General features: G+C 36.1%; 2 protein-coding genes across 2 annotated transcripts; both read left to right on the top strand.

Annotated features, from left to right (window-relative positions):
* Positions 1-1,827: 1,827 nt before the first annotated feature.
* On the top strand, positions 1,828-13,962 carry slc9a3.2 (solute carrier family 9 member A3, tandem duplicate 2). The gene is made up of 16 exons (XM_057355456.1): positions 1,828-2,278; positions 7,071-7,373; positions 7,486-7,646; positions 8,320-8,398; positions 8,814-8,991; positions 9,128-9,348; positions 9,573-9,775; positions 9,885-9,974; positions 10,191-10,261; positions 10,402-10,531; positions 11,382-11,545; positions 11,621-11,738; positions 11,828-12,004; positions 12,110-12,161; positions 12,258-12,338; positions 12,628-13,962. The coding sequence occupies exons 1-16, from the start codon at positions 2,020-2,022 to the stop codon at positions 12,864-12,866; spliced, it is 2,526 nt and encodes an 841-aa protein (XP_057211439.1). The 5' UTR covers positions 1,828-2,019; the 3' UTR covers positions 12,867-13,962.
* Positions 13,963-18,407: 4,445 nt separating this feature from the next.
* Positions 18,408-27,417, top strand: slc9a3.1 (solute carrier family 9 member A3, tandem duplicate 1). The gene is made up of 16 exons (XM_057354939.1): positions 18,408-18,745; positions 22,006-22,308; positions 22,436-22,596; positions 22,695-22,773; positions 22,888-23,065; positions 23,180-23,400; positions 23,479-23,681; positions 23,772-23,861; positions 24,844-24,914; positions 25,021-25,150; positions 25,684-25,832; positions 26,053-26,170; positions 26,267-26,437; positions 26,510-26,558; positions 26,630-26,701; positions 26,800-27,417. The coding sequence occupies exons 1-16, from the start codon at positions 18,529-18,531 to the stop codon at positions 27,051-27,053; spliced, it is 2,466 nt and encodes an 821-aa protein (XP_057210922.1). The 5' UTR covers positions 18,408-18,528; the 3' UTR covers positions 27,054-27,417.

Raw genomic sequence — 27,417 nt, 5'->3', positions numbered from 1 at the left:
GTTAGAACATGGCGCTAGCAACGCCAAGGTCATGGGTTCGATCCCAGGGATTGCACATACAAATGTAAAGTATAATGCAATGTAAGTCGCTTTGGATAAAAGCGCCTGCCAAATGCATAAAAAAATGCATAAATGCATAGTCAAATTGTTAAAGGAACTGGTCACCCAAAAGTTAAATTCTGTCTTCATTTACTCTCCCTCGAGTTGTTCCAAATCTCTATACATTTCTTTGTTCTAATTAACACAGAGAAAGATATTTGGAAGAATGCTTGTAACCAAACAGTTCTTTGCTACCATTGACTAAACGCTTAAAAATAAAGGTGCTTCACAATGCCACGGAAGAACCTTTTTTGTCTAAATGGTTCCATAAAAAGAACCGTGACATCTGAAGAGCCTTTCTGTTTCACAAAAAGTTATTTTTGGCGAAGAAAGGTTCTTATAAAAAGGCAAGAAAGAAATGGTTCTTTAAAGAACGTTTGACGGAATGGTTCTTTGTGTAACAAAAAATTGTTCTTCTATGGCATCACTGTGAAGAACCTTTTAAGAAGCTTCATTTTTAAGAGTTTACCACAGTAGGAAAAATTGCTTTATACATTTCTTTGTTCTGATGAACACAAAATAAGATATTTTGAGGAATGCAGGAAAGCAAACAGTTCTGGGGCACTTTTTCCTACCATGGTAGTCAATGGTGGTCAAGAACTGTTTGGTTACAATCACTCTTCCAAATATCTTTCTCTGTGTTCATCAGAACAAAGGCATTTATACAGACTTGGAACAACTCGAGGGTGAGTAAATGATGACAGAAACGGTCCCTTTAGTTATGTAATCTACGTGCTTTTTTATGTTCTCTATGTCAACAGTTGTCTTATTTGTTTAAGGACCTTCTGAGAAAAATAAAATTGATATAAATAGGTTGTTTCCTTTAAGTCTCATAAGCCATGTGAACAACACCTAAGCAATAAAATATGTGTCTCCTCAAAGTATTCATTATGAAACTTGAACAGATGACAACCTATCATCACTGGAAAATAATGTTGATTATTTAGTCCCAAGTTATTTTTTTTAAGGTGTCATGATTCAGAGATTTGAGCCGTTATCAGGAGGAATGTTTGACTCCTTGCAAAATATAGAATGTAATTCACCAGCACTTTGTGATGTATGTCATGAAGTACAGTTCATGCGGTTCATGATCTAACTCATTTATTAACCAAATCAATACTGTTCATAAGAAACTGTGTAAGGAACAATTTGTCTTTGGCATGAGGTTCACTGTTAGCAGTGTAATTGAGAAACAGTTCTTTAGAGTTTGACTTTGTGATAACAGAGTCCTATAAACACACCTCTATGGGGGTACAACGCTTATGACTCCTCTGGTGCTGCGGGGAGCAAGATGTTTTTCGCACAAATGATCTGAACATTCTGATCTTCTGAAAGCCATGATAATAAGTAATGTTCAGGGGTCTGTGTCATGATTTGATTTTATAATAATAAAACCAACTTTGATATTATGAGATGAAGTCATCAAACTTAAAAAAAAATCTGAATATGAAATTTGAACATTGACTTTAATTACACACATAGATAACATGCACACATGTAAAGATCCTTCAAAGATGCTCATTGTTGAGATCACATCTGATATTTTAAAAAGACATTGATTTGTTTCTTTATATTATATACATGCCCTGTAATTAACTGACGGGCCGAGGTGTTAGATCCCGCAAAGCAAATTGTCCTTCAAATGTTTCTGGATGAGTCTCGCACATATATGTCCACACCTGTGAGAAACAACAGGGAGGAGCCAAAGACTAACCCAAAAGGGAATCTTTATTTTGTTAGAGAAGGGATGATCAGAAGGAATTGACACACTGACATATACATGTCAGAGACAATTCCAGACTGACAGAGGAACAGCAAGAGGGCAGAGCTTGATCTTAGAAAAGACACATTTACAAAATGAGACAGAACTAGAAAATATAAATAAGTAGAGAAATACCGCTGATACAAACTTTGCCAGATATGGCCTTTCTACAGACGTCTGCACTTTTCCTAGTATTATTAGTTATCTTTAATACACAATGTAGAGCAGTAACAATAGAGGATGAAGATGATTATACAATTAAAAGTTCGAAAACGGATGCTGGCTCCACAACCAACACGTCCGGGGATGCACCTGCAGGGATCACAACTCTACCCATTGTCATCTGGAAGTGGCACCATGTAGAAACTCCTTACCTGGTGGCTCTCTGGATATTGACCTGTTGGCTTTGTAAATTAGGTAAGCAGCATCAAGTGATCATTATTACAATTTCAATAGCTACAATATTAATACAGAGGAAAAGAAATTACCACTTTGTATTTTATGAGATATGCATATGTTGACTTAAAGTTTGAGTTCAGGTCATAGCTCACATTGTTTGTGTTTATATGTGAAAACACTTATTAGGTCTTGCATGGATTCGGCTTTTTTGGATTAAGGAAAGTGAGTGTTCATTTATTGCGTTACATACAAGGACCCGACACCTGTCATCTGTTTGCTGATTCATGAGGAACCAATAGAAAATAGCAGGGAAAGTAAACTCTGAATGAATGCCTTCACTATTAAAGACAAGTGGTGTCTACATCTGAAAGCTGGTTGTCCAAAGGGAAAGAAACAGGTTATCTGATTTGTTCAATTTTACATTACAGACTTTACAACTCCATACAACGTGCTAATGAATAAAACCACAGTCAACCTTATTTTCCTATTAAATAAAAAAGATCGGCATTACAAGGTTGTGTAAAATAAATAAAAAAATCTGATTAATAAATTGAAATAATTTGAAATGTGGATAATTATTCTTAATTCTTAATAGTATATATATAGTTAATATGCCAATACATCAACAATGCATCTAATTAAATAGAATTCTCTGTGTTCACTCTTTTCTCTGTTGAACAGCAATGAAAAATGTGACTGTAAATTGTACATTTTAAAAGAAAAAAGATAGGACGGTCCTCAGATTTTGACACAAATTCACATTTAAAGTTGTCTCAAAGGTACAATAGAGTATTCATGTAAGGGCAAACGGGCAAACAGGCAAAGCGGGGACATTTCTGGCCTTAAATGTTAACAATGTTTGCTTTTCTCCTACATTTTTACTACACAAACCTGCTAAAAAGAAGAAAGAATAAATAAAGCTGTCCACCTGGGCTACATCGCTATTTTATGCTTCAAGTAATCTCCACCCTTAGATTTACCGTTTATTAATAAAGTATTTATTCCCGCCACGGTGCCACCTAGTGGATTTATAGACGTATTGCAGAGTATAAAAAAGAGAGGCAAGTGTTGACAAGGTTAAACTGAAGGTGATGAGTCAAATGTATATACTGTATATGTCAGACAGGCTGAAATATAATTTTAGGTGAAAAATAAATGTTATATTTTTAACTCGACCAAACTCTCAGTCTTGGAGATGAAGCGCCACAGAGCCACTATGCATCATTTAAAGGCTAAATAAAGCTTTTAAAGAAGCAAGTATTTTAACATCAAACAATTAAAATCTATACCGGTCTAGCTTTGTTACCATAGTATGTATGGTTTATGCACTTTTAGTTCATTCAGACGCCAATGCAACATACTGCTAAAGAAAAGAAACAAGCATACGCAAACAAACAAACAGCTTCAGACATCTGTAATTCTCCACCTGGTGTTACACATAAAGTTGAAATAAAAGTCATGAGCTTTTGTGTCAAGCATCATGATGGCATAAATAAGACCAATTGTGGCTTGACACAAAAGCTCATGACTTTTATTTGCACTAAAAACATTTACCTGTACAGCATGTTGCAGTCTGAAGGTACACTGCAAAAAGTGATGTGTTAAAAATGACACATGTTGTGTCAAATTTTAACACATCACTTTTTGCAGTGTAAATGAGACAAATGTGATGCATGTATGCCGGCTTTACTCTATGTACGTTTGTTCATGTTTTATGTTAATAGGACCTGGAGTTTAATGTTTCGATTCTGTTTGTGCTTAGATTGTGCGCACATAACCTCACTAAGAATCTGTTAACTGCTTGTTGGCAAGAATTAAATGAGGTATAAATGCTGATTTAGTTCCAGAACACGAACTATAACCTCATGACGATCATGTCTGTGCGGAGACATTCTACGCTCTGCCTTCATAGAAATGATATAGCGCTGAAACAATGCCTTACTGCTGGTAAATAATGTACCACGTTAAATAGTTAATGACCCACTTGCGTCTTTGACTTTCATCAAAGGCACAGTGAAGCTAAATCCTGAGACATTTTAGGACAAGAGCATTTTGTGATCATCAAAACTGTTTTTGAGACTATTTATATAACCTATTCTCCCTAACCTTTTAGTATTTGTTGATGTTAGATTGAAGACCCCTGGGTGTAGATCATGGCATTTTCTAAATATCCAATTTACAGTTTATAATGTCAGTTTGCTATGAAAGAAATACTTTAATATGTCTTGACCATTTGACCATTTCAAAATTATACGTTTTTATGAATTTACTATTTATAGGTATGTGTTTAGATAAAATGATCATTTTTGTTTTATTCTGTGAACTACTTAAAATTCCTCTCAAATGGAAAATAAAATATTGTTTCTATTTGCATTTAATTGCAGAAAATGGAAACTGGAGAAAAAGGTCAAAATAACAGAAAAGATGCTCTGTACTTTTTCAGACCTCAAATGCTGCAAAGAAAACAAATTCATATTCACTTTTTAGCAATACAACATACAGTAATATTTCTACATGTATTTAGCAAAAGCTCAAAATAATTTTCTTATGTGATAACCTTAATTTTTGTCACAGTTTTCATGTGTCTCTCACATTGCTGTTGGATGACTTCATTTCACTCCTGAGGTTTGATATTGTTCAAATTCAACAGACACTGAACTGGAATGGCCACAATACATCTAGAAATGCTAATTAAATGAAAATTTTGAATGGTCTCTTAATTTCTTCCACGGTTGTATTAAAGACTGAATTACTACATATTTGAAGTCCAGCAGTTTTGTTAGTTCTCCCAATGCAAAAAGACTTGCATGACAGAGAATTGAGACTAAAATACTGGTGTTGTTGTTAAAGTACACATTGTACAAAGTCTGCACACGTGTAAAGCGCCAACGAATGTGAAGCTCACAGACACCAAGAAAGCCCTATATCAATCATTACAAGAAATTTCCCTAAAATATGCTTGTTACCATTACAGTATTTATTTTTGTCAAATCATGTTAGCTCAGTAAAAACATTAAGTCAAGGTCACCCACAGCAAAAAGGATGTAATTGTCCCCCTGAAGCTGTTACCTGAAGTTGAACAGTAGGTGTAGTTACAGGAACATTCAGGTTAAGCCTGTTCTATTTGTTAACCATTACAACCTTCGTTGCCCAATGACACGCTTGGCAAGATTTAAACTATTCAGTCATTTACATAAAATCAGATCTTTTAAATAATCCCAAGACATAATATTATTTTTACACTACATTGCAAAGTTTAGAAATTGTGGATATTCAAAAGTACAGAAAAATGTAATTCAGAGAAAAGCACCAAATAAAAACAACACAGCAGAATGTCTGGCAGCGGTTCATGCTGTATGAATGAAACCCGTTTGTAATCCATCCATGATTGCTTGAACATATGTTTTTCTAGAAAGCAACAAGCAAAGCAAATTGAGTCTTTCGCATAAATCTTAGATGGTCAGGAAATTTTCTGAATATCTCATACTCTCAACAGATTCAGAAGAGATCTTTTCAATAAAAAGTCCACGAATTCAATATGAAATCAAACATTTCTCATCAAATTCTTGATGAAGATAAAAAAACAATTTTCCGAATTATGCTATCAAATATTTATTTTGTAACTCTCTCCACTTACTGTGTGACAACAATTCAAGCAATCTGGAGAATCCGGAGATTTAGAAGAAACGTCTGGGACAAGGTTGAAACTTTAATGAAACAGTAACTGAAAACACATTAAATCTAACTTTGACAGAAAAATGTACGAGCTACATAAACTTTCTGGGATCAACTTTGATTTATCTCTAATGAGTGTTTTGAAAGTGAGCAAGCAAGGGAAGCATTAACCAAAACAGGTTAAAGATCAAGAAAGTGTGAATGCGTTGCATTGTCTTGTGCAAAAAGTTGCTCTAAAGGAAGTATATTCAGCCTTACATACACCAGATTAACTATAACTAAACATTGAGCCGGATATGTCCTCCATCCGCCTCTAAACTTCCTGTTCCGTCAAAAAAGTTGAAACATCATTTAGAGACAAAGTTTAACTTTTAGCTTGTTTTAAGTCACTGTTCTCAAAAGTTCTAGTGAAGGTTTACATTGCCCCTGTTGTTTATTGCAGTGGTTCTCAAACTGGGGGCCGTGGCCCCCTGGGGGGCCCCAAGATGGATCCAAGGGGGCCACAGATTTTGTGGCATTTTATGAAATATAGAAATTTATCATAGATTTTATGCAATCAAACATCAGAAAAATGACATCACCAACCAAAATAATTGAGGTTCCAGCATTGTATAACTGAATGTTTTTGGTTTAATTAAAATTCTAAATTTAAGATTATTCATCTTTATATGGGGGGCCGCAAAGCGATGCACTTAACACAAAGGGGGCCTTACAACGAAAAAGTTTGAGAACCACTGGTTTATTGTCTTTATCACCAGGTGAAGAAAACACAGGTAAGAATAAATATAAATGAGATTTCATGTCATTCTTATGTCAGTGGTTTTAACCAGACAGCAATGAAACCAAATGGATGTTTGCATACAATTGATCCTACATCTCTCATTTTTATCTAAAGAAATTCTCGGCTGGAGTTTCACAAGAGGTCCTAATGTCAAGCTATGGTCAGATTTGCTCAGATACTATGATATTTAAATATGTTTCCCATAAAAATTTTCAGATCTGAGCTATACACCCACATAAAACATATAGCACGTTATTATTATTGTATGTACACAGTTGTCGCAGTTCGGCCCATTTTATTTCTACTAGACAATGTGTTAATTAGAACAAATAACGTTCTCCTCTGTTTTTCCAGTTAGTGAACTGAACCACAAAGTCACCAATGTGATTCCAGAGAGCGGCGTGCTCATCATCCTCGGATTCGTTTTGGGAGGAATAGTCTGGGGAGCGGACAAGGCGCAGACATTCAAACTGGCCCCTGTCAACTTCTTCTACTACCTGCTGCCTCAGATCGTCTTGGATGCGAGTTACTGCATGCCAAACAAGTTATTCTTCAGCAACCTGGGTGCCATTCTGCTCCACGCTGTTATCGGAACGTGCTGGAACGCGGCTGCCGTGGGCATTGCGCTTTGGGGCTGCTACGAAGGGGGCGCGATGGGTAAATCCCAGTTTTACTTGTCATTTGTGGGCTTATATTTGTTGCTTGCCATACAAAATGCATGAAAGTGGATATTTAATTAAAATACTGTAATAATGTTGTTGGCTCGCAGGAGACTTGGACATCGGCCCCCTGCAGTTCCTGTTGTTCGGTGCTCTGTTGTCAGCTGTGGACCCCGTGGCTGTGATTGCCGTGTTCGAAGAAGTCCACGTGAATGAGGTTCTCTACATCCTGGTGTTTGGAGAGTCGCTGCTGAACGATGGAGTCACAGTGGTGAGCCTAACATTGTAGAGAATCTTGTCACAATACACAACATCAATTTATTTCAATTTTGACATTGTCATATAAACAGCATTCGAGTAAAATTGTTCAAGTTGTTTCACTGTAAAAAATATCTTTGACGTCTTGACGTTAAAGTACAATTAACATGGCTTTATAAGTAATTATATTGCAACTATTTCAAATTTTGTCTGGTCTTGAATTAATATAACTTAAAAAAGTGAGTTGATTAATTTGGTGAGCTGAAGTATTGAAAAAAGTAAAAAATGCCAACATATGAATGCATCGTACAGCAGTGGTTCTCAAACTTTTTCGTTGTAAGGCCCCCTTTGTGTAGAGTGCATCGCTTTGTGGCCCCCCAAATAAAGACTTATAATCTTAAATTTAACATTTTTATTTAAACAAAAACATATTCGGTTATGCAATGCTGAAACATCAATTATTTTGTCCGGTGGTCTTTCTGATGTTTGATTGCATAAAATATATGATCAATTTCTATATTTCATAAAATGCCACAAAATCTGTGGCCCCCTGGATCCATCTCGGGGCCCCCCCAGGGGCCACGGCCCCCAGTTTGAGAACTACTGCCATACAGTACCAGAATTTAACACGTAAAAAAGTAACTGTTGAATTTTATTTAACATTTCTTTTGATTTCCCCATCAAAGGTGCTTTATAATGTGTTTGATGCCTTTGTATCATTGGGAGGCCCGAAGATCAATGCTACAGAGATCATCAAGGGCATAAGTATTAACACAATTCTTCCAACTCAGACTTATTCAACAAAAAAACACACAAAAAAGTTTGAGACTAACTGTGAAGTCTTCTATTTCGCATTACATTGCTATTTTGCACTCAATCATAAAACATTGCAATATGTGCTCGAAAATTTGAGTGAACACTGAATTTTGAAATGTACATGTATTTTGTATTTACAGTTAGCACCAACAAGACATCTAAATTACCCCAGCATGACTTAAGATAAAAAATATGATGTTCAATATTTCAAATCGTCTAACATTCGATTAGAAATAGAACAGATCTACAGTAAAAGATCCAAAGTGGTCTCAGACTTCTGGACATATTGTTGTTTAGTGTTACTGAACACCTTCTTGTTCATTCTGCCTTTTCGCAACTGACCCTATCGACCTTTTTCTTCTAGTTTCGTTCTTTGTGGTGGCGTTTGGAGGCTCGTTCCTTGGTGTCGTATTTGCAATTATAACATCCCTGATGACTAGGATCACCTATAAAGTTCAGATCATTGAAGCTGGTTTCATCATCGTCATTGGCTACCTGTCGTACCTGACAGCTGAGATGCTGTCGCTCTCTGCAATCCTTTCGTAAGATCTTATATTAATTGTCTTGAAGCTTTTTTAACGTTTTAATATGAATACAATTTATATAGTGTAAGGCAGTTTTTTAAAAGAGGAGTGTTTTTTAAGAAATGAATGGTCAGCTATGTTTTTTGTTTGACAGGATTACCTTTTGTGGGGTCTGCTGTCAAAAGTACATCAATGCCAACATGGACGAGAAATCGGTGATAACGTTACGTTACACCCTGAAGGTGATGGCCAACGGCTCAGAGACCATGATCTTCGTCTTCCTAGGAGTTTCGGCTATCGATAAAAACATCTGGGTTTGGAACACTGGCTTCATCCTTCTCACCGTCCTGTTCATTGTTGTATTCAGGTTCATGGGTGAGTCAGACTGCAAGAGTCATAAATAGATTTTACATATGCTGTATATTTACATAGACTTTTTAAAACACCTTAGGCTAATGGGGCTGTTCAGTCATGAAGTCAATTTGGACATCAATACAAAAGTCTACTTCAACATGTGTTATCTCAAGAATAATAACAGATTTTAATATAGGCTAGTATTTCCTCGAAAGCCTGAATATATGATTTCTTCATTTCTGCAGGTGTTTTTTTTCTCAACTGGATCTTAAACCAGTCCAGACTGATTCCCATTAGCTTCACGGATCAGCTTGTGATGAGCTACGGTGGTCTGCGAGGGGCGGTGGCTTACGGATTGGCGGCCATTTTAGACGAGAAAAAGATCCCGGAGAAGAATCTGATGTTGGGTACCACGCTCATTGTGGTTTATTTCACTGTGGTTCTTCAGGTGCGGCCCCTCAACCGCCCACTCACAACCAGTGCTCAAAAAATGTTTTAGTTGAATTTGCATGTTTAATTTACTCATTTGGTAATCCCTGTGTGTGCTGTTCCTGTAGGGAATCACAATGAAACCACTGGTTCAATGGCTGAATGTTAAAAGGTCAACGCAGTCTGATCTGACACTGAATGGAAAGGCGAACAACAGGGTAGCTATCAGTCATGGCTAGAAATAATTATTTACAGAATCATGCATGTTACTTTTACATTTATGCTATTTGGCAAATGCATTTATCCAAAGCAACGTATAGTGCATTTAAGGTATATATTTTATGAGTGTGATCTGTGAGAATCAAAGCCAGAATGCTCTGTTGCAGGAACAATTGCACATGAATATAATCCTGGTTTTGTGTGTGTCTCTTTAGGTATTCGAGCATGTAGTGACAGCAATGGAAGACATCTGTGGACGAATGGGAGATAACTGGTGGACCAGAAAGTAAGCAATCTGATAGTTCAGAGAAATAAGAAAAAACCTATACATATTATATATTAAAATAATAATAAAATCATACATATACTAGGTGTGTATGTGTGTGTGAGAGAGAGAATTTTTCCTCTTTTTTTCCACTTTTATAGTTGGAACTACTTTGAGAACAAATACATCTGCTGGTTACTAATGAAGAAAGAGGCAAGAAAGATAAATGATAAAATTTTAGGTGCCTTCCACACGCTCAATATGGAGGACGCCAGAAATTACGTCATTGAGGTTAGCAGAAAAACATTTAACTGATTCAGCGTGAAATCAACAGTTTGTATTTCTTACTGTATTGTTTCTTCGTGTTTTGTAAGGTTTCACAGAATTTTGGTTCATGTGCTGATCTAATAACACATACTTCATTACGATCTGATCTCACGGGAGTTTATACGAAATTATACAAGATGGCTAGTTCTTATGAATTTGTACGTTGTGAATTATACAAAAGCGTACGATTACTAGAAAAAAGCAATACTAAAGGCCCGCCCCTAAACCTAACAACACTGGCACGATAGCAAATCGTACTAAAATGTATGCATTGGATTGTACAAATTCATATGAATTAGCCAAAATTAGCCACATTGTAAAACAGTTACTTTTGCCACTAGATTGTGTTGTTCATTACATTGTTGTGGTAGTCAGTCACAAAAAAGTTGTGTAGTAAACTTCTAAAAATTTAGTAGTAAATTAGGCCCATTTCCAGTTTTTCTAAGAAACATTTTCCAGTAAAGTGCTAAAATTAGCTTCATGCTAATTTTAACTTTCTATTAAAGTCTTTTTAAGTAAAGTCTTTGCACGTGGCGGCCATGTTTGCAATGCCTCCAGGCAGCTATTTCAGTCATACAAGACTACATCCCATCTAACTGAATGGGAAAAGAAATAATGGAAAATTATATCTCTAAAATCTAAACAACCATAATACAAAATAAAACAACATAAATTGACCAACAATTACCTTGAACATGTTCAAATGTAGAAGTTTTTTTCTAAAACTGAATTGCCCTAATAATAACACCTTTGCCAGTTGTTCGACAATATATCATCGACAATACAGTGAATGTTCTTTATTTTTCACATTTAGAATGAAAAAAAAGGATCTCTGGAGTTTATTCGTAATTATGACGCAGCCAGTGTAGACTTTAAAAAGAAGCTCGCTTTAGACTACGCAGACATCATGCCCGACATCATGGCTGACATGTCAGATTACGACTTTAACATCGAAAACGTTCCTGTGACCTCTGTCATGTAAGTAGTGAGACAGATATGTTGCTTTGACAATTGAGGCACAATTAATAATGAATATAATTTCCGTCCAATCAGAAGGAACCCGGTTCCCTCGGTATCCATGGACATTCATGAACAGGACATGAGGAACATGAATGGAGAACTCAATGCCCATCATCTTCTAGAGCAGCACTTGTACAAGAGCAGGACACATGTAAGGACATCCACACATGAAATCTAATCATCCAGTTGACAAACACGACCATATTCTATTTATTCAATCCATTATTTTTTTCCCTGCAGAACCGTCCCACATACAGCCGCAGTCACTATAACACTACACAGAACCCGGAGGAGGTTCAGGAGATCTTCCAGAGGACCATGAGGAACCGACTGGAGTCCTTCAAAGCCACAAAGAGAAGTGTCAGCCCTGCCAACAAAAAAATCTCCAAACATTCCAAGAATGACTCAACAATGAAGGTATCACATCCGCACGTCCAAAAGTAACTTTTGTTGAAACAATCTTTTGAATAATAATAATGTGAATTATAAAATTATTATAAAACACATTACATGTGTTTTCAGACAAATGGAAAGCCTGTAGACCCTCACAGAACCCATCCACTTGGAGATGAAGGTAACATATTTTATGAGCATGACTTAGTAATAACTAGTACTGTAACTTGCTTATGCTTAATGTAGGATTCAAATTATTTTTGTTTTGTCCGATCAGATTTTGAGTTTTCTGCAGACAGTGCCTCAAGCAGTGAAGCTGCTGCTAATTTTCCCGGAAGAAGCAAAAACAGATCTGGAGGTAATCATACATTATGCATTAAAAACATATGTTACACTACCGGTTTAGGAAGTTTAGGATCACTTGAAAAAAAAATTCTCACGATAAAATCTATTAATCTGAAGGTGTGTTTCATTCAAACTTTTATTTTGATGAAAAGTACTTACTTACCCTAATGCTGTTCCCAAATCGGTGTGAGTTTCATTACATTAATAAGAAAGGCCTGTTTTGTACTGTACTCCACAAAAGCCTTGAATTTGAAACAACGTGAAGATTATTTCAGCATCATACTCACCTTTTATTTTTTCAGCTGGTATAGACAATCCTGCATTCATCCATGAGATGGACACCTCTTTTCCTATGAGAAACCCACCGTGGCAAACCGGAACCAGCATGAATCTGGCCCCGTCCCAGAGGGCCGAGGGACGACTGCCCTGGACACCCACCGACCTCACACGTCTATCACCAATGATGGCTGATGCTTCTGTGGATGAAGAGGCACCTGAGAAACATGAGGATAAACCTGGATCACATAACACCAGATTATAATCCAAAAAATATTCCCATTCGCCAACATTAATTTTCCATGTATCTGATTAGATTCATGTTATTATGTGACCAGAGATTTGAATCTCCGTGACATTGACAGTATATACAGTACACACACAGCATTAAAAGGATAGCTCACCCAAAAAATTTTTATCTGCCATAATTTACTCTCCCTCGTGTCATTTCCTTTGCATGGAAGAGTAAATGACACCTAGCGGATTTCCAAACTGTCTTTTCATACAATGAAAGTAAACGGTGACCTCAGTCATCCCATTTGTTTTCATGGTATGGAAAAAGCGATAGCATGAACACCTTTTGGGTTCTGCAGAAAGAAAATCATATTGAAATTAATTGACATGAATGTAAGTGTATATGTAGATAATCTTTGTTTTTGGCGAATTCCCCAGGTACTTTGAAGTTCTTCATTTACCTTCTCTAAAATGTTTTGCCATGCTTATTGTTGGTAAAGAAAACAAAATACAGAGGTGATGTATAAGCTGTCAATAAAGTACTTATGTTAGATGTTATAGAGCAGACAGCTCTTTTAAATACACATTGTGGTGGAGACTGTAATGGCACTTTAATGACCGCATGCAATAAAACGGATCACTTTAATGGTGGCCAGATTTGTCTTGTCCAAAGTTATGTGGCATATTTCGAGCACTCTGCATAATTTGACCCTTTACTGGCTAAAATATAAAATTATTTTTTACTATATTATTGGTCTATTGGTGGTAAAAAAAATGTTTTGCTTAATACTATCATAATATAAAGTCTGACTATTCTGCATTTCTGTAATCTTACAATGGTTCGTTACTTAATCATTGATTTTACCATAAATTATTTTTTGGCACAATTAAACACATTAAAATAAGTAATGTATAATAATAATAAAAAAATCTTTATAAATTGACATACATTCCACTCTTGAAGTCTTAAGCTTTGTTTTACATTTTGTTTTAATTTATGTTAAAACATTTTTTTGGAACAAATTCAAGCAGTAAAAGTCTGAATGTTGCAAATGAGCGAATAAACACTGTAATAAAGGTGTATTCAGTGTGATTTCTGTGTCAAAACAAAGTCAATAATGCAAAATAATGAGAAACAGTCAATATTATTTTCCTGATTTAGGTCTATGTCATGGTTCTGCTCCACCTTGTCTTGCTTCTCTTGACCTAGTGGCAGAACCATGATAGAACCTCTTGTTTTATGTGGAGAGTGACGTTTTGTCCCTGTTGGTCTTCCACTCTCCGGTGTGGCGTCTCTGTTCCCGCCCTTTCGTCTCCTCGTTATTGTTTGTTAATTAGTTCATGCCCCGCACCTGCTTCCTCTTGATTTGTCCCCTTTATAATGCCCTTGTGTCTTCTGTCTCGTGCTGGATCATTGTTCTGTTGCGTTGTGTTTGTCTTCGTGGTGAGTTCTTGTTGTGTAGTTAGTTTAGTTTACAGTGTTCATGTCAAATGTTATTATTTTCAGTCTAGTTAGTTCCTGTCCGTGTTGCTATGTTTTGTTATGTTCCCCCACGTGGGTCCTTGTTTTGTATTTTTAGTTATTATTAAAGTTTGTGTTAACCCCTTACCCGCTGTCTGCATTTGGGTCCTCTGTCCTTGTCTCTGTGTCTCACCCTGAGAACCGTGACAGGCCTATATATGACTGATGACTTTATGACTTAAAGGTGCTGTGTGTAATTTTTGGAGGATCTATTGACAGAAATGCAACATAATATACATACTGTAACTATGTCTTCAGAGGTGTATAAAGACCTTACATAATAAAGGTCCACTTCTACTTCTACTGTAGTCCTAAACAGACAAACTGCTCTACAGAGCATTTCGTAGATATGTTATAATCTCCCTTGGCAAAGAAGCAAAAACGTGAAGACATCTTAGTTCTGTGCAGCCACCATGGAGCTTTGAAAGGGAGAGGGGAGGGCTGGAGTGAACCGTTGGTTGCAATTCTCAACCTCACCACTAGATGCCACTGAATTTCATACACTGGACCCATTAAGTTATCAAAAACATGTTTTGTAAAAATGTTCGACAGGCAAACAAAAGATGACAATTTATCTGTAAATGTAAATATAAAACAACAATCAGAACTCTTGAGACAAAACACATTTTGCAACTGCATCTCTCATATACCAAATTCACTCAATTTAACCAATGATGTACATTTCATGATGCAGTAGAAATACATTCCAGGACATATACTTTATCGGATCCATTTAAAGAGATTTGTGACTCTTTTTGCCTGAAACAACTGGTAAATTCAGCAACCCGAGTTAATCAAAAGGCCATGGATAGATCAACTTTATTGGATTTAATCTTGCTCCTCACAAGTACACAGCAGTTGATGTTTTTTGTAATGATATAAGTGATCATTGTGCAGTTGTTTGTGTGAGAAATTACAAGATACCGAAGAGATTACCACGTTTTATTTTTAAAAGAGTTTTAAAACATTTTGAAGAACAGGTTTTTTTTTACATGATCTTTATAATAGTGACCTGGGCAATGTTGCATACATACCTGATGTACACTTAGTTTGGGATTTTTTTAAAGAGACCTTTTTAACTATTTGCGATAAGCATGCCCCTTGTAAACGCTTTAGGATAAGTGGTAAAGTCAACCCTTGGTTTAATGATACTATCTCTATACCCTTATCAGACAGAGAAATGTAGCTTGGGCCAAGGCGAAGAAAACTAACGATCCACTAGATTGGAGTTGCTACAGAGTACTACGAAATAAATGCACTAAAATAACAAAAAAGTCAAAACGCGAATACTATCTTTCAATGGTAAATGAAAATTTAAATAACCCTACAAAGTTTTGGAAGTTAGTAAAATCTATGTCGACATTAAGCTTATCACCTAAAGTTCCAGATCATTTAACAGACAATCAAACGGTAGTGAAGAGTAGAGAAGATATTGCTGATACTTTTAATAATTATTTTTCTGCTGGCTTAAATTCTAAGAATTTTAACTCTGGTACCTGTTCTTCTATGAACTCTGTAGCTCCAGCTAGTTATCGCTTGGAACAAATGTTAAATTTCTCCACTATTACTACTCAGCAGGTTTATAATGCCCTATCGAAACTAGATACAACAAAGTCAGCAGGAGTTGATAAAATAGAGCCTTATTTTTTAAAAATATCGGCCGCTATTGTAGCAGGGCCGATTGCTTCTATTTTTTATTTAAGCCTAACTTCTAATACCGTACCAAAATTGTGGAAATCGGCAATAGTCATTCCATTATTAAAAGGTGGAGACTCATCAGATCTTAATAATTATCGTCCTATCTCCTATCTCTTCTAGCTAAAGTTTTTGAATCATTGATAAACAATCAAATAAAACAATTTTTAGCTAAAAGCAATATTTTTAATAATTACCAATCAGGTTTTAGAGCAGGTCATAGCACCATAACCGCAGCTTTGTTAGTTACAAATGACATTATAAAATCCTTAGACAGCAAAAAGTCCTGTGCAGCACTGACCTTTCAAAAGCTTTTGATTCTGTCGACCACAATCTATTGCTACGGAAACTCATGTCTCTAGGATTTAGTGAAGCTGCTCTAAAATGGTTTGAAAACTACTTTTTTGAGCGCACTCAATGTGTCTGTTTAGAAAACTACAGTTTCCCTTTTTGTCAAGTAAAAAAGGGGTATCCCAAGGATCTGTTTTAGCTCCTCTTTTGTTTTCCATATTTATCAATGACTTAGGACTTGGTGTGGCTTCTGCTAACATACATTTGTATGCAGATGATACAATCATCTATACTGCAGCTTCATCTATAAATGAAGCCCTACTAAATTTACAGAATGCATTTAATGTACAACATTCATTGTTGCGGCTGAAATTGGTATTAATTTCACTCTAAAACTCTAAAACAACGGATATGGTGGTTTCAACATTGGATGGTACTATTATTGAAAGAGTAGGGTCATATAAATACTTAGGGGTATGGTTAGATGAAAAACTTGCTTTTAATGTACACATTGATAATCTGTTGAAGAAACTTAAACCAAAATTGGGGTTCTTTTATCGTTTAAAAAACTGCTTTCCCTTTGAGGCTAGGAGGAAACTAGTGGAGAGTACTTTTTTATCTGTAATTGATTACCGTGATCTATTATATATGCATGCGTCCTCATTTTTATTAAAGAAACTGGATTCCATCTACCATGCAGCGCTATGTTTTGTTTGTGCTGCAGATTCACGTACTCATCATTGTGTACTTTATGATTCATTGGCATGGTCTTCTTTATATCATAGGAGGAAAGAGCATATGTATTTATTTATTGTTAAGGCACTTTTAGGTAAGCTGCCCTCCTATATTTCAAATCGTTTAGTCTCTTACACAAATAGTTACTGTACTACAGATCTCAGTCATTCATTCGTTTAAAAGTTCCAAAACTTCTCTCAGAATTTGGAAAATGTGCTTTCTCCTTTTATGCCCCTCGGGCTTGGAATGATCTGCAAAGTGTAGTCAAATTAAAGTCTCTGCCATCTCTGTGTACTTTTAAATGTCTTTTGCAATCTGTTTTAAAGGAGTCTTGTACGTGTTTTGCTTGATCTTACTTTCACCAATTGTCTTGTATTGTAATTAATTGTGGATGTAACTTTATGTGCGGCCGTCTTGACCGGTCTCCATGGAAGAAGAGACTGTAAAGTCTCAATGGGATTTTCCTGGCTAAATAAAGGATATAAATAAATAAATACTACTAAGTTGGCATTGTGCTTTGTTAGCATGTCTCCATGCCATATATTACAGAACTCTGATGTGCTGTTATGTAACGTAAATGTTAAGCACTTCCACTTATTTCTCAGGTCAGTAAGCTGGTGACTTTTACTGACACGTGCACACACAGGCCATACTAATGACTTCCTTTATCACGTCACATTCAGACTGGGCCAGACAGTCATTGTTTAACTCAAATGTGTGGAAACTTTCTTTTGGAAATTGCACACACCACCTTAAGTCAGCAATATGATCTTACAGAGTGAAATTGTTTATCATCTTTATGACAAAATATCCCTTGAATTGAAGATTTTATTTTATTATATTTTTATTTGACTTCATATCATTTTATTTTATTATTTTTATGTAGCAATCTCCACATAGAACCATACAGAAATATACTTGAGTTTGTAAAACTTACAGTGAAATTTACTATGAACATTTACTGTTAATTTAGAGGCAGAATTGGGAAAGAATAGACAAGAATTTGTGCACCAAAATACCCTTCAAAAGAAACAAAGTATCATTCAGTGTAACAATGCGGCGGGACAGACTGTTAACGTTGACTGAACACTAACCAGCGTGAACTCCAGGGGAAAGTTTTAAACAGAAGCATAAAGAGTAATGATCAAAAACGTGACACTCGGGTGACGTACTGCAGATCTCAGCCCACTTTCTGTGTAACAAATCAAAAGCCTTCAGCTCTTACATTATAGCCACATTACACGGCACCTATCCTGGACTACAAAGACAGAGAAACTAATGGAAGGCCAAAAAACTGAAGGATGAACTCTAACGATTTTGTATAATAGGGTGAACAACTGCAAGGACCACACAGGGACCTTCTAATGGAAGTTTAGCATATAGTCTTTATATTTATTTGTCCAGGACAACCACATTACACACTGTGAATCATTACCACTCAAACTTCCCAATGTCAACCTCTGTCGGCTTCTACCTGTGGAGGACAGTTTTCATTTTGTGTCTGGTTAATCCTTTAATGCAAGGACTAAATGGAGAAGAATCTCACCATCATCATAAGGAAACCAATATCACAGGACTTCAAATAGTCAAATTTCAATGGCATCACGTGGAGGCGCCGTACCTGGTGATACTGTGGGTATTAGTGGCTGGTGTGGCAAAACTATCAGGTATGCAACTTTAAAGTAAAGGTGTCAAATTTGACTATACCTGTAAGATTCTACTAATTGCATAGTTAATGCATTTCAAAACTAACAATTTACTGCAACTGCAAGTAATTTACTGGACTGCAACTAATGTTAACCTATGCAACCTTACTGTAAGTTATCCAGCGAATACATATATTTTGTTTTGAAAACAGGCATGAAAACATGCATTCTTTATGAATGAACTAAATTTAATAAGACGATACAGTTTGCAAAATATCACTTTGTAAGTAATATAACAGTACGGTGACCGGGAGGGGACATGCTCATTTCCCTTAGTTTTGTCTTGGCCACGAGATATTACCTCGTGGGAACCTGATAATATGTTGTGGCCATGAGATATTACCTCGTGGGAACGCGATATTATATTGTGGCCACGAGATCAGCTTGTTGAGGTAACGACATCCTTTCTCGTGCCCACGACTTTGTATGTTGAGGGAACGACATCCTTATCTTGTGGCCATGACTTCACATGTTGAGGGAACAACATCCTTATCTTGTGGCCACGACTTGAATGCATTAACAGCCTGCGTGTCTATTAGCGCCTGGAAATAGATAGGAAAATAATAATATTTATTTTATTTATTAATATTTAAGATATAGGCTGGAATTAATAAATTATTATATTAACCTATTGCCTGTTATATTGAATTGTGTATGATGGTGCCTATACAGTGATTGAAATAATAATAATATACAAATATTAAATAAAAATAAACGATTAGTGAATGGATGGAAAAAAAACTGTTTAGTGCAATAGATAAAATATGTTTTATTTATTGGCAATTTTCATTTTAAAGCTGTCTTGCACCATCGCGCGCAAAACAATAATAGGCAATTGGTTGTGACACTTGCACTAGAGGGGATACGGTTCGGATCACAAGTCAATTGGCTGTTGTTGTGCACTATTAACTATTATTCCAATAATGACACTTGCTTGTTGGTTCACGTGTTTATTCTGGACAGTCTATGGTTGGTTCATTGTACTTTCCATAGGCGTAATTTGAGGTTGAGACAGGTGGGATATGTCCCCACCACTTTTTGTCGATTGTGTCCTGACCACTTATTTGAAGAAATAAAAATAAATGTGTGGAAGGTGTGTATAGGGCCATCAATATTTAAAAATGCGTGGAAAAGTGCTCGTCGTCTGTCGTTGCATACCATCAGACCACCAATGCCGCTTTCAGTGGTTTTGCAGTTAAAACATTTGCCATTACAAAAGTAATGAGAGAGATGATCAGTAAAGAGGACTCTATTTTATTGTTGATTTGTGTTTAGTTTTCGATAAAATGCGTATTTTTAGACAATCCATTCATTTGTGTTTCGCTGCTGCCTTATTGAATCTATCTCACACACACGCACGCACGCACACACACACACACACACACACACACACACACACACACACACACACAAAGAACAAAAATAATTTAAGTCATTTTTTAACTCAAAATGTTGTACATCATACTATATTGCAGTTGCAAAAATACGGTCTAATTTTTACTTCCTTAAGACTCCGTTGAGTTCATTATATATTGTATTAAGGCCCTGTAAAAATGCACTGAACAACAATTTGCTTTTATTTTTGTCATTCGACAGTTCATATTTATCTTATATACAGTTGCGCTCAAAGGTTTACACACCCCTTGCAAAATCTGGAAAAAGCTGAAACTTTTGGAAAAATAAGAGGATTTTTGAAAATTAAGGTTTATTTTTAATTTAGTCCTGCCCTGAGCAAGTTATTTCACTAAAGAAATGTTAACATATAGTTCACACTAAAGAATAATAACAGAATTTCTAAAAATAGCCCAGGGCAAAACTTTACATGCCCCTGATTCTTAATACTGTATAATGTTACCTAAACAATCAATGACAGTTTTTATGTTTAGTCATAGTTGTTTAAGGGTTTCTTGTTTGTCATGAGTCATTAGACTGTCCACTGATCTTCAAAACAATCACCCACGTCCTCCACAATCTTTGCTTTTTCAGCATTTCTGGATATTTTACTCATGTCCAGGAGTAAATGTATGATGTTGAGATTCCTCTTTTTACATTGAGGACAATCAAGAGACTCATACACAACTATTACAATAGATAGAAACATCCAGTGCTGCCCACAAAGTCAACACCATTCATTTAAAGTCAGGTGGGTGTAAACCTCTGAAAATGGTTTTGGTGTAAATTGTTATTGTTTCATTTATACATCTTATTTTTTCATTTACTAATGCCCTTCAGAAGATTTAGAAATACATAAATGTTTTTCAGGAAATTAAATATAATTTTTTTTACACCAAAACCATTTTCAGAGGTTTAATCCCGCGCCGAAATTGAAATCATTCTAAAATGTAAAAACGAATCATCATTAATAATTACAATTACAATTACAATATCAAGGGGAATAATGTAAAAAATATGCTTTTGACATAATCATGCAGCCCAGCCATATCTGAATTAAACCTATTCATTTATCACAGGAAAAATAAAAACAACTAAAAGGAAACAAATGTGTGTTTTTTTATTAGTTCAGCGCTATATCTTAATTAAATATAAATATTATTATAGTCCTATCTATTTCTTATAGTTCCAGGCACTAATAGACGCGTACGCATTTAAGTCGTGGCCACAAGATAAGAATGTCGTTCCCTCAACATAGGATCTTGAGGGAACGACTTCACATCGCGTGGCCACAACATAAGGATGTCGTTACCTCAACAAGCTGATCTCGTTGCCACAACATAATATCGCGTTCCCACTAGGTAATATCTTGTGGCCACTACAAAACTAAGTGAAACGAGCATGTCCCCTCCCGGTCACCGTATAACAGCACTAGAAGTGTTCAGAAAGATTCACATAAAATAAAACTTGGCAAATATTGCTAACAAGTAATAGAATAGAAAATAATTGTAAATAAACAGGTTCTAAGTACATGATCCAGTTTGCATTAAAAATTATAAATTTTATTATATAAATATGAATTAAAAGTTTTACATGTTTTTATATGAATGACATCTACACCATTTAAAATTATACTACTGTTTTACTCAATTAACTATTGGAACAGATGAGGCTAATATTTGGGCTGTGGCTCATAATGACCAATTCATTCACATCTTGCGAACATGTATTCAAACTTTAGAAAATCTGATAAATAAGGACACCTGGAAAGCACACCTGAAAATTTCTAATTTACATACATGCCATATATTCTTTGTCCCTCTCTCCAGTGATTGAACTAAACCACCATGTCACCAGTGTGATTCCAGAAAGTGGCATGCTCATCATTATAGGATTTATTTTGGGAGGAATCGTCTGGGCAGCGGACATGCAGCAGACTTTCAAACTGACACCCACCAACTTCTTCTATTACTTACTTCCCCAAATCATCTTGGATGCGAGTTACTTCATGCCCAACAAGCTCTTTTTCAGAAACCTGGGTTCTATTCTCATTTACGCTATTGTTGGAACATGCTGGAACGCGGCTGCCGTGGGCCTCTCGCTGTGGGGCTGCTATGAGGCAGGTGCCATGGGTAAATCCAATACTGTGTTTTTCTGCTTTTTTCAATTTAATATTTATTCAAGCACATTCTCACACACACACACACGGCACATACAACATGACAGACAAAAGTAAGATTCATTTCTGAATATCATCAGGTCACATGGACATTGGTCTTCTGCAGTTCCTCCTGTTTGGTAGTCTGATCTCTGCTGTGGACCCCGTGGCAGTGATCGCTGTTTTTGAGGAAGTGCATGTGAATGAAGTGCTCTTTATCCTGGTTTTTGGAGAATCACTGCTCAATGATGGAGTGACAGTGGTAAGAGATGATTTCCACAAAAGCCAGAATGCCAAAATTCAATTAGCACATTATCTCTTCACTTATGTTATCATAATTTTGTATTTTTTCGTTTGTAGGTGCTTTACAATGTATTTGAGGCCTTTGTTACTCTTGGAGGTCCCAGGATTAACGCTACAGAGATATTCAATGGCATAGGTATGAATACTTAACCCCGCCCACTTTTGCATTTTTGAGTTTCGCCATCTCACAAGAAATTCTCTAAACTGTCCAATTTTTAGATTGTTCAACTGTTTTGTTTTCTCTTTCTAGTGTCATTTTTCGTGGTGGCTTTTGGTGGTTCGTTTCTTGGGATTCTATTCGCTGTTCTGCTGTGCCTGCTCACCCGGCGCACCAAAAACATTCAGATCATTGAAGCTGGCTTCATCTTTGTGGTGGGATACCTGTCTTACCTGACAGCAGAGATGTTCTCCCTTTCCGCAATACTTTCGTAAGCGTCTTTTAAACAATGTAACATTTATAAATGTATACGCGTTTACACTCATATTCATATGAATTTATACATTTTAAGTTCCCACGATGTTAATGATTTCCTGCATCACAGAATCACCTTCTGCGGGGTCTGCTGTCAGAAATACATCAACGCCAACATGGTAGAGAAATCTGTAACAACAGTCCGTCACGCCATGAAATTGTTAGCGAACGGCTCAGAGACCATAATATTCGTATTTCTGGGCATTACAGCAATTGATAAAGCCATCTGGGTTTGGAACACTGGCTTCATAATACTCACACTAATCTTCGTCTTCATTTACAGAATCATAGGTAAGGCAACTTTGTGCCCTACAGAGATGATGATTTGGTTTGGAAAAACTCTCATGCTTGGGAAATGTGCGTGTGCAGGTGTTTTCTTTCTTACCTGGATCCTCAATAAGTTTAGGTTGGTTCCCATCGAGGTCATCGATCAGGTTGTGATGAGCTACGGTGGCCTACGGGGGGCAGTGGCATATGGACTGGCAGCCATGTTGGATGAGGACAGGATAAAAGAGAAAAATGTAATGATTAGTACTACGCTTATCGTAGTGTATTTCACCGTCATTCTTCAGGTACAAACTATTCCTCCAGCCATTTTCAATCAAAATGATGAAAACCAAAATAAAATGGATTATACCTTAAAGTTAAAACGTGTTTTTCAGGGAATCTCAATGAAGCCATTGGTTCAATGGCTTAAGGTGAAACGGGCGGCTCATTCTGACTTGAAACTTGTGGAAAAACTAAACAATAGGGTAACTATCGATACTTCAAAGGGCGGATTAAGGTGGTCAGGGGCACCTAAAATAAATCCCAAATGTCACATCTATCCAATCACAGGCTTATTTTTTTGTTATATTTCTTATGGGCCAATAAAGGTCTTTTTTGGTTCGCGCTGAAGTAAAATTGAAATAAAATGTCAAAATCTGGCCAATCAGAGGCCCCTGCACATGTGGGTTCCACTGTAAAACTTTGCTGTAGTTTTTGCAGCAGGTTTGCCAGTAACTTACTGTAGATTTAATTACTATTTAATATACTTTCCAATTAGTACTGTTTTCAATTACTTTAATCAAAATGAAAACATTTTGACTTTTGAGATTCAAAATGAGCAAGAAGAGACTTGCATTAGCACAGCAACACTGCAAAAAATGACATTCTTCCTAACCATTTTTCTCTTGTTTTCTGTAAAAATATTTAAAACTTCTTAAATTACGATACATTTACATAACAAGAAAAGTGACCCAAGATATTTAGTCTTGTTTTATGAAAGAAAAATATATAAACTAGGTAAGTTTATGCTTAAAACTAAATCATACATTGATCTACAGTAAATTAATGGCAAACCTGCTGCGAAATTACAGTAGTTTTACAGTGTCCACATAACTCTGGAATCTGAGGGGGAAAAAAATCTAAATTCTATATTGCCATTGAAGTTGATAATCACAGGCACTGTAGAAGGCCATCCACTCAAAAATAAAGTTTTTATATATTTACGGTAGGAAATTTACTAAATATCTTAATGGAACATGATCTTTACTTAACATCCTAATGATTTTTGGCATAAAAGAAAAATCGACAATTTTGATCCATACAAAGTATTTTTTGCTATTACTAAAAATGTTCCCGTTCTACTTAAAACTGGTTTTGTGATCCAGGGTCACAAATGGTTTTACAGAATAAGATGCAAGCTATTTCGTTTGTTATGTTTTGTGTAATGGTGTCCATATACACATATAGGCTTTTGACCACATATTGGCGGCAGTTGAAGACATTTGTGGACGTATTGGAGATAACTGGTGGACAAGAGGGTGTGTGTTCCTCAGTTCTCTGCTTATGTTAAATTATTTTACCGGTGTGTTGTATATGAGGTTATGTTAACACACACATGTATCTCTCCGTTGGTCCTTCCTTTAGCTGGAACAGGTTCGAGGAAAAATATATCAGCTGGTTATTGATGAAACCTAAAGCCAGAAAGAACAGAGATTACCTCTTTAGTATCTTTCACAAACTCAATCTGGAAGATGCTATCAACTATGTCAGTGAGGTAAGAATGTGGGCAATTTGTCTTTTTTTAGATTAATATTGCAGTTTATTTCGGACTTTCTTAAACTTAAATCCTGGTGCTTTCATAAAACTGCAAGCATACACCAGAATAGATGTTTGCAACTTCGCACACAAACATGAAAACATAGTGAAATGAGAGCATTTCTATGAATTACTGTTGTCTCAACTAACATTTACTCCATTTAAATTTGGGCTTTAAGATCATCAGTACATGGCCAAAAGAACGATAATAAGATTACTGCAATATCTGTTTAGATTTCTATTATTATTCTTTCAACAGACGATTCTATCAACAAAGTCCATCTTTAATTTTGTTTATTTTGTTTTTTTTCCCTTTTTAGCCATAATTGAAATCAGTTAATTTTGTAACCATGTATCATATGTATAGTATTAACACGATATCAATCATTGTTAATGCAGGCATATTGCAACACCCCTTACATCTTAAAAATGTAGCTTGATTACTGTTAAAAATTAATATTACAGAAATGTCTGTCAATTTTTTTTACTCAGGGTGAACGACAAGGTTCTCTGGCCTTTGTTCGTAGTGAGCAGGCAGCAAACATAGATTTCAAAAAGCAGTTCGATTCAGAATTTGCTGACATGATGCCTGATATGAATTATGAGATGGGAATCGAAAACATTTCCGTCACCTCCATTGTGTAAGTGTACTGAATATGTTTTCAACAAAATTGCTAGTTGTCCACAATAATTACATACAGGTATAATAAAAACATTAAAACCATCAGAAATGTACTAAAAGGTTAATACGTATATCTAAACTTGCTTGGATTGCAATGCCCATACCAATGACAGTGGGTAAATAAACCAGATGGCAAAAGGTTCCAATGGTTAACATTGTTTTGTCTTTTCTTGAATTAGTAAAGACAGCATTCCCTCGGTGTGCCTGGACATCCATGGACAAGACAGGAAGAAATCGGTTGATGACTTTAACGCCCATCATCTTCTACAGCAACATCTATACAGAAGCAGAAAGCATGTATGAATTGCTCTGCTCTACTTATGAAATACGTTTTTTTAAATGGAAAACACTCGGATTATCTAAACAGCCACATTCATATTCTCTCCTTCTCAGCACCGTCACAAATACAGCCGTAGTCACTTTAGCATCAACCAGAGTGAGGACGAAATGCAGGAGATCTTCCAGAGGACCATGAGGAGCCGTCTTGAGTCCTTCAAATCTGCTAAAATGAGTGTCAACCCAGCCAAAAAAATCAAGCACTACAGGAAGGAGCAGACACATATGGTATAGATCATCTTTCAACTTCTATAAATACATTTTTGTGTTGCATCTCTCGCGTTATTCATACATTTTCAGATGGCTAATGGACACGCAAAGAGCGCAGACTATCTTTATGAAGTTGAAGGTATCTCTGCACCCATTCATTAATGCATTCATCCATTCATCAACTGTCTTTAAGTGTATTTTGTGTTTTAGTCGACTTTGCTGTGAGGAGTGAGACAAGTGCCACAAAAGAACATTTCACATTAGACACATATACAGTGAGAGGTGAGCAAATACTTTGTATGTACCAATTAAAGTTCATACAATAGCGTTCAAATTCTATGGAAAGCAATTGTGTATGTTTCTTACATGTTCCACTGAAGCTGGCATAGAAAATCCAGCATTCATGCCAGATATGGACACGACCACGCAAAGCCCGCCCTGGCTAACAGAGACAGAGATGGACACGGTTGTCGCACCTTCCCAAAGGGCCCAGCGACGCCTTCCCTGGACTCCCAACAGGCTGAGGCGTCTGGCGCCGATGAGGATCAGCAACAGTTCCACAGACTCCTTCCTCATGGCTGATGTTTTTATAACTGAAGAGGAACCGGCCCAAAAAGACCAAACAAAAATGTAACCACGTTTTGTTCGTGAAAAAAAATCGTAAAAACTTGTGAGCATATGTATCCTACCTGACAGTGCGACTAATACCAGTGAGTTGACACGCACCAAAATTCCCACTGATGGTTTCCAGCATCTTGTAGAATTTGTTGATGGATTTGTTTTTTAACTCTTCATCTCATGCAATGTTGTGTGGGAAAGTGCCGTAAACTTTGCACTTTGCGCAAGCAAACACATGATTATTACTATAATGTAAAATACTAGAGCTTGTAGTTTCAATGTTAAGGGGATAGTTCGTCCAAAATGTTTCATCATTTACTCATCATCATGTCATTCCAAAATAATCATCTTTTGGAAGCCACAAAAGAAGATATTTTAAA

This window comes from Triplophysa rosa, linkage group LG16 (assembly GCF_024868665.1).
Source record: "Triplophysa rosa linkage group LG16, Trosa_1v2, whole genome shotgun sequence".
NCBI classification, from domain to species: domain Eukaryota; kingdom Metazoa; phylum Chordata; class Actinopteri; order Cypriniformes; family Nemacheilidae; genus Triplophysa; species Triplophysa rosa.
The sequence above is the reverse complement of the archived record's forward strand: the minus strand, read 5'-3'. Positions and strand labels throughout refer to the sequence as shown.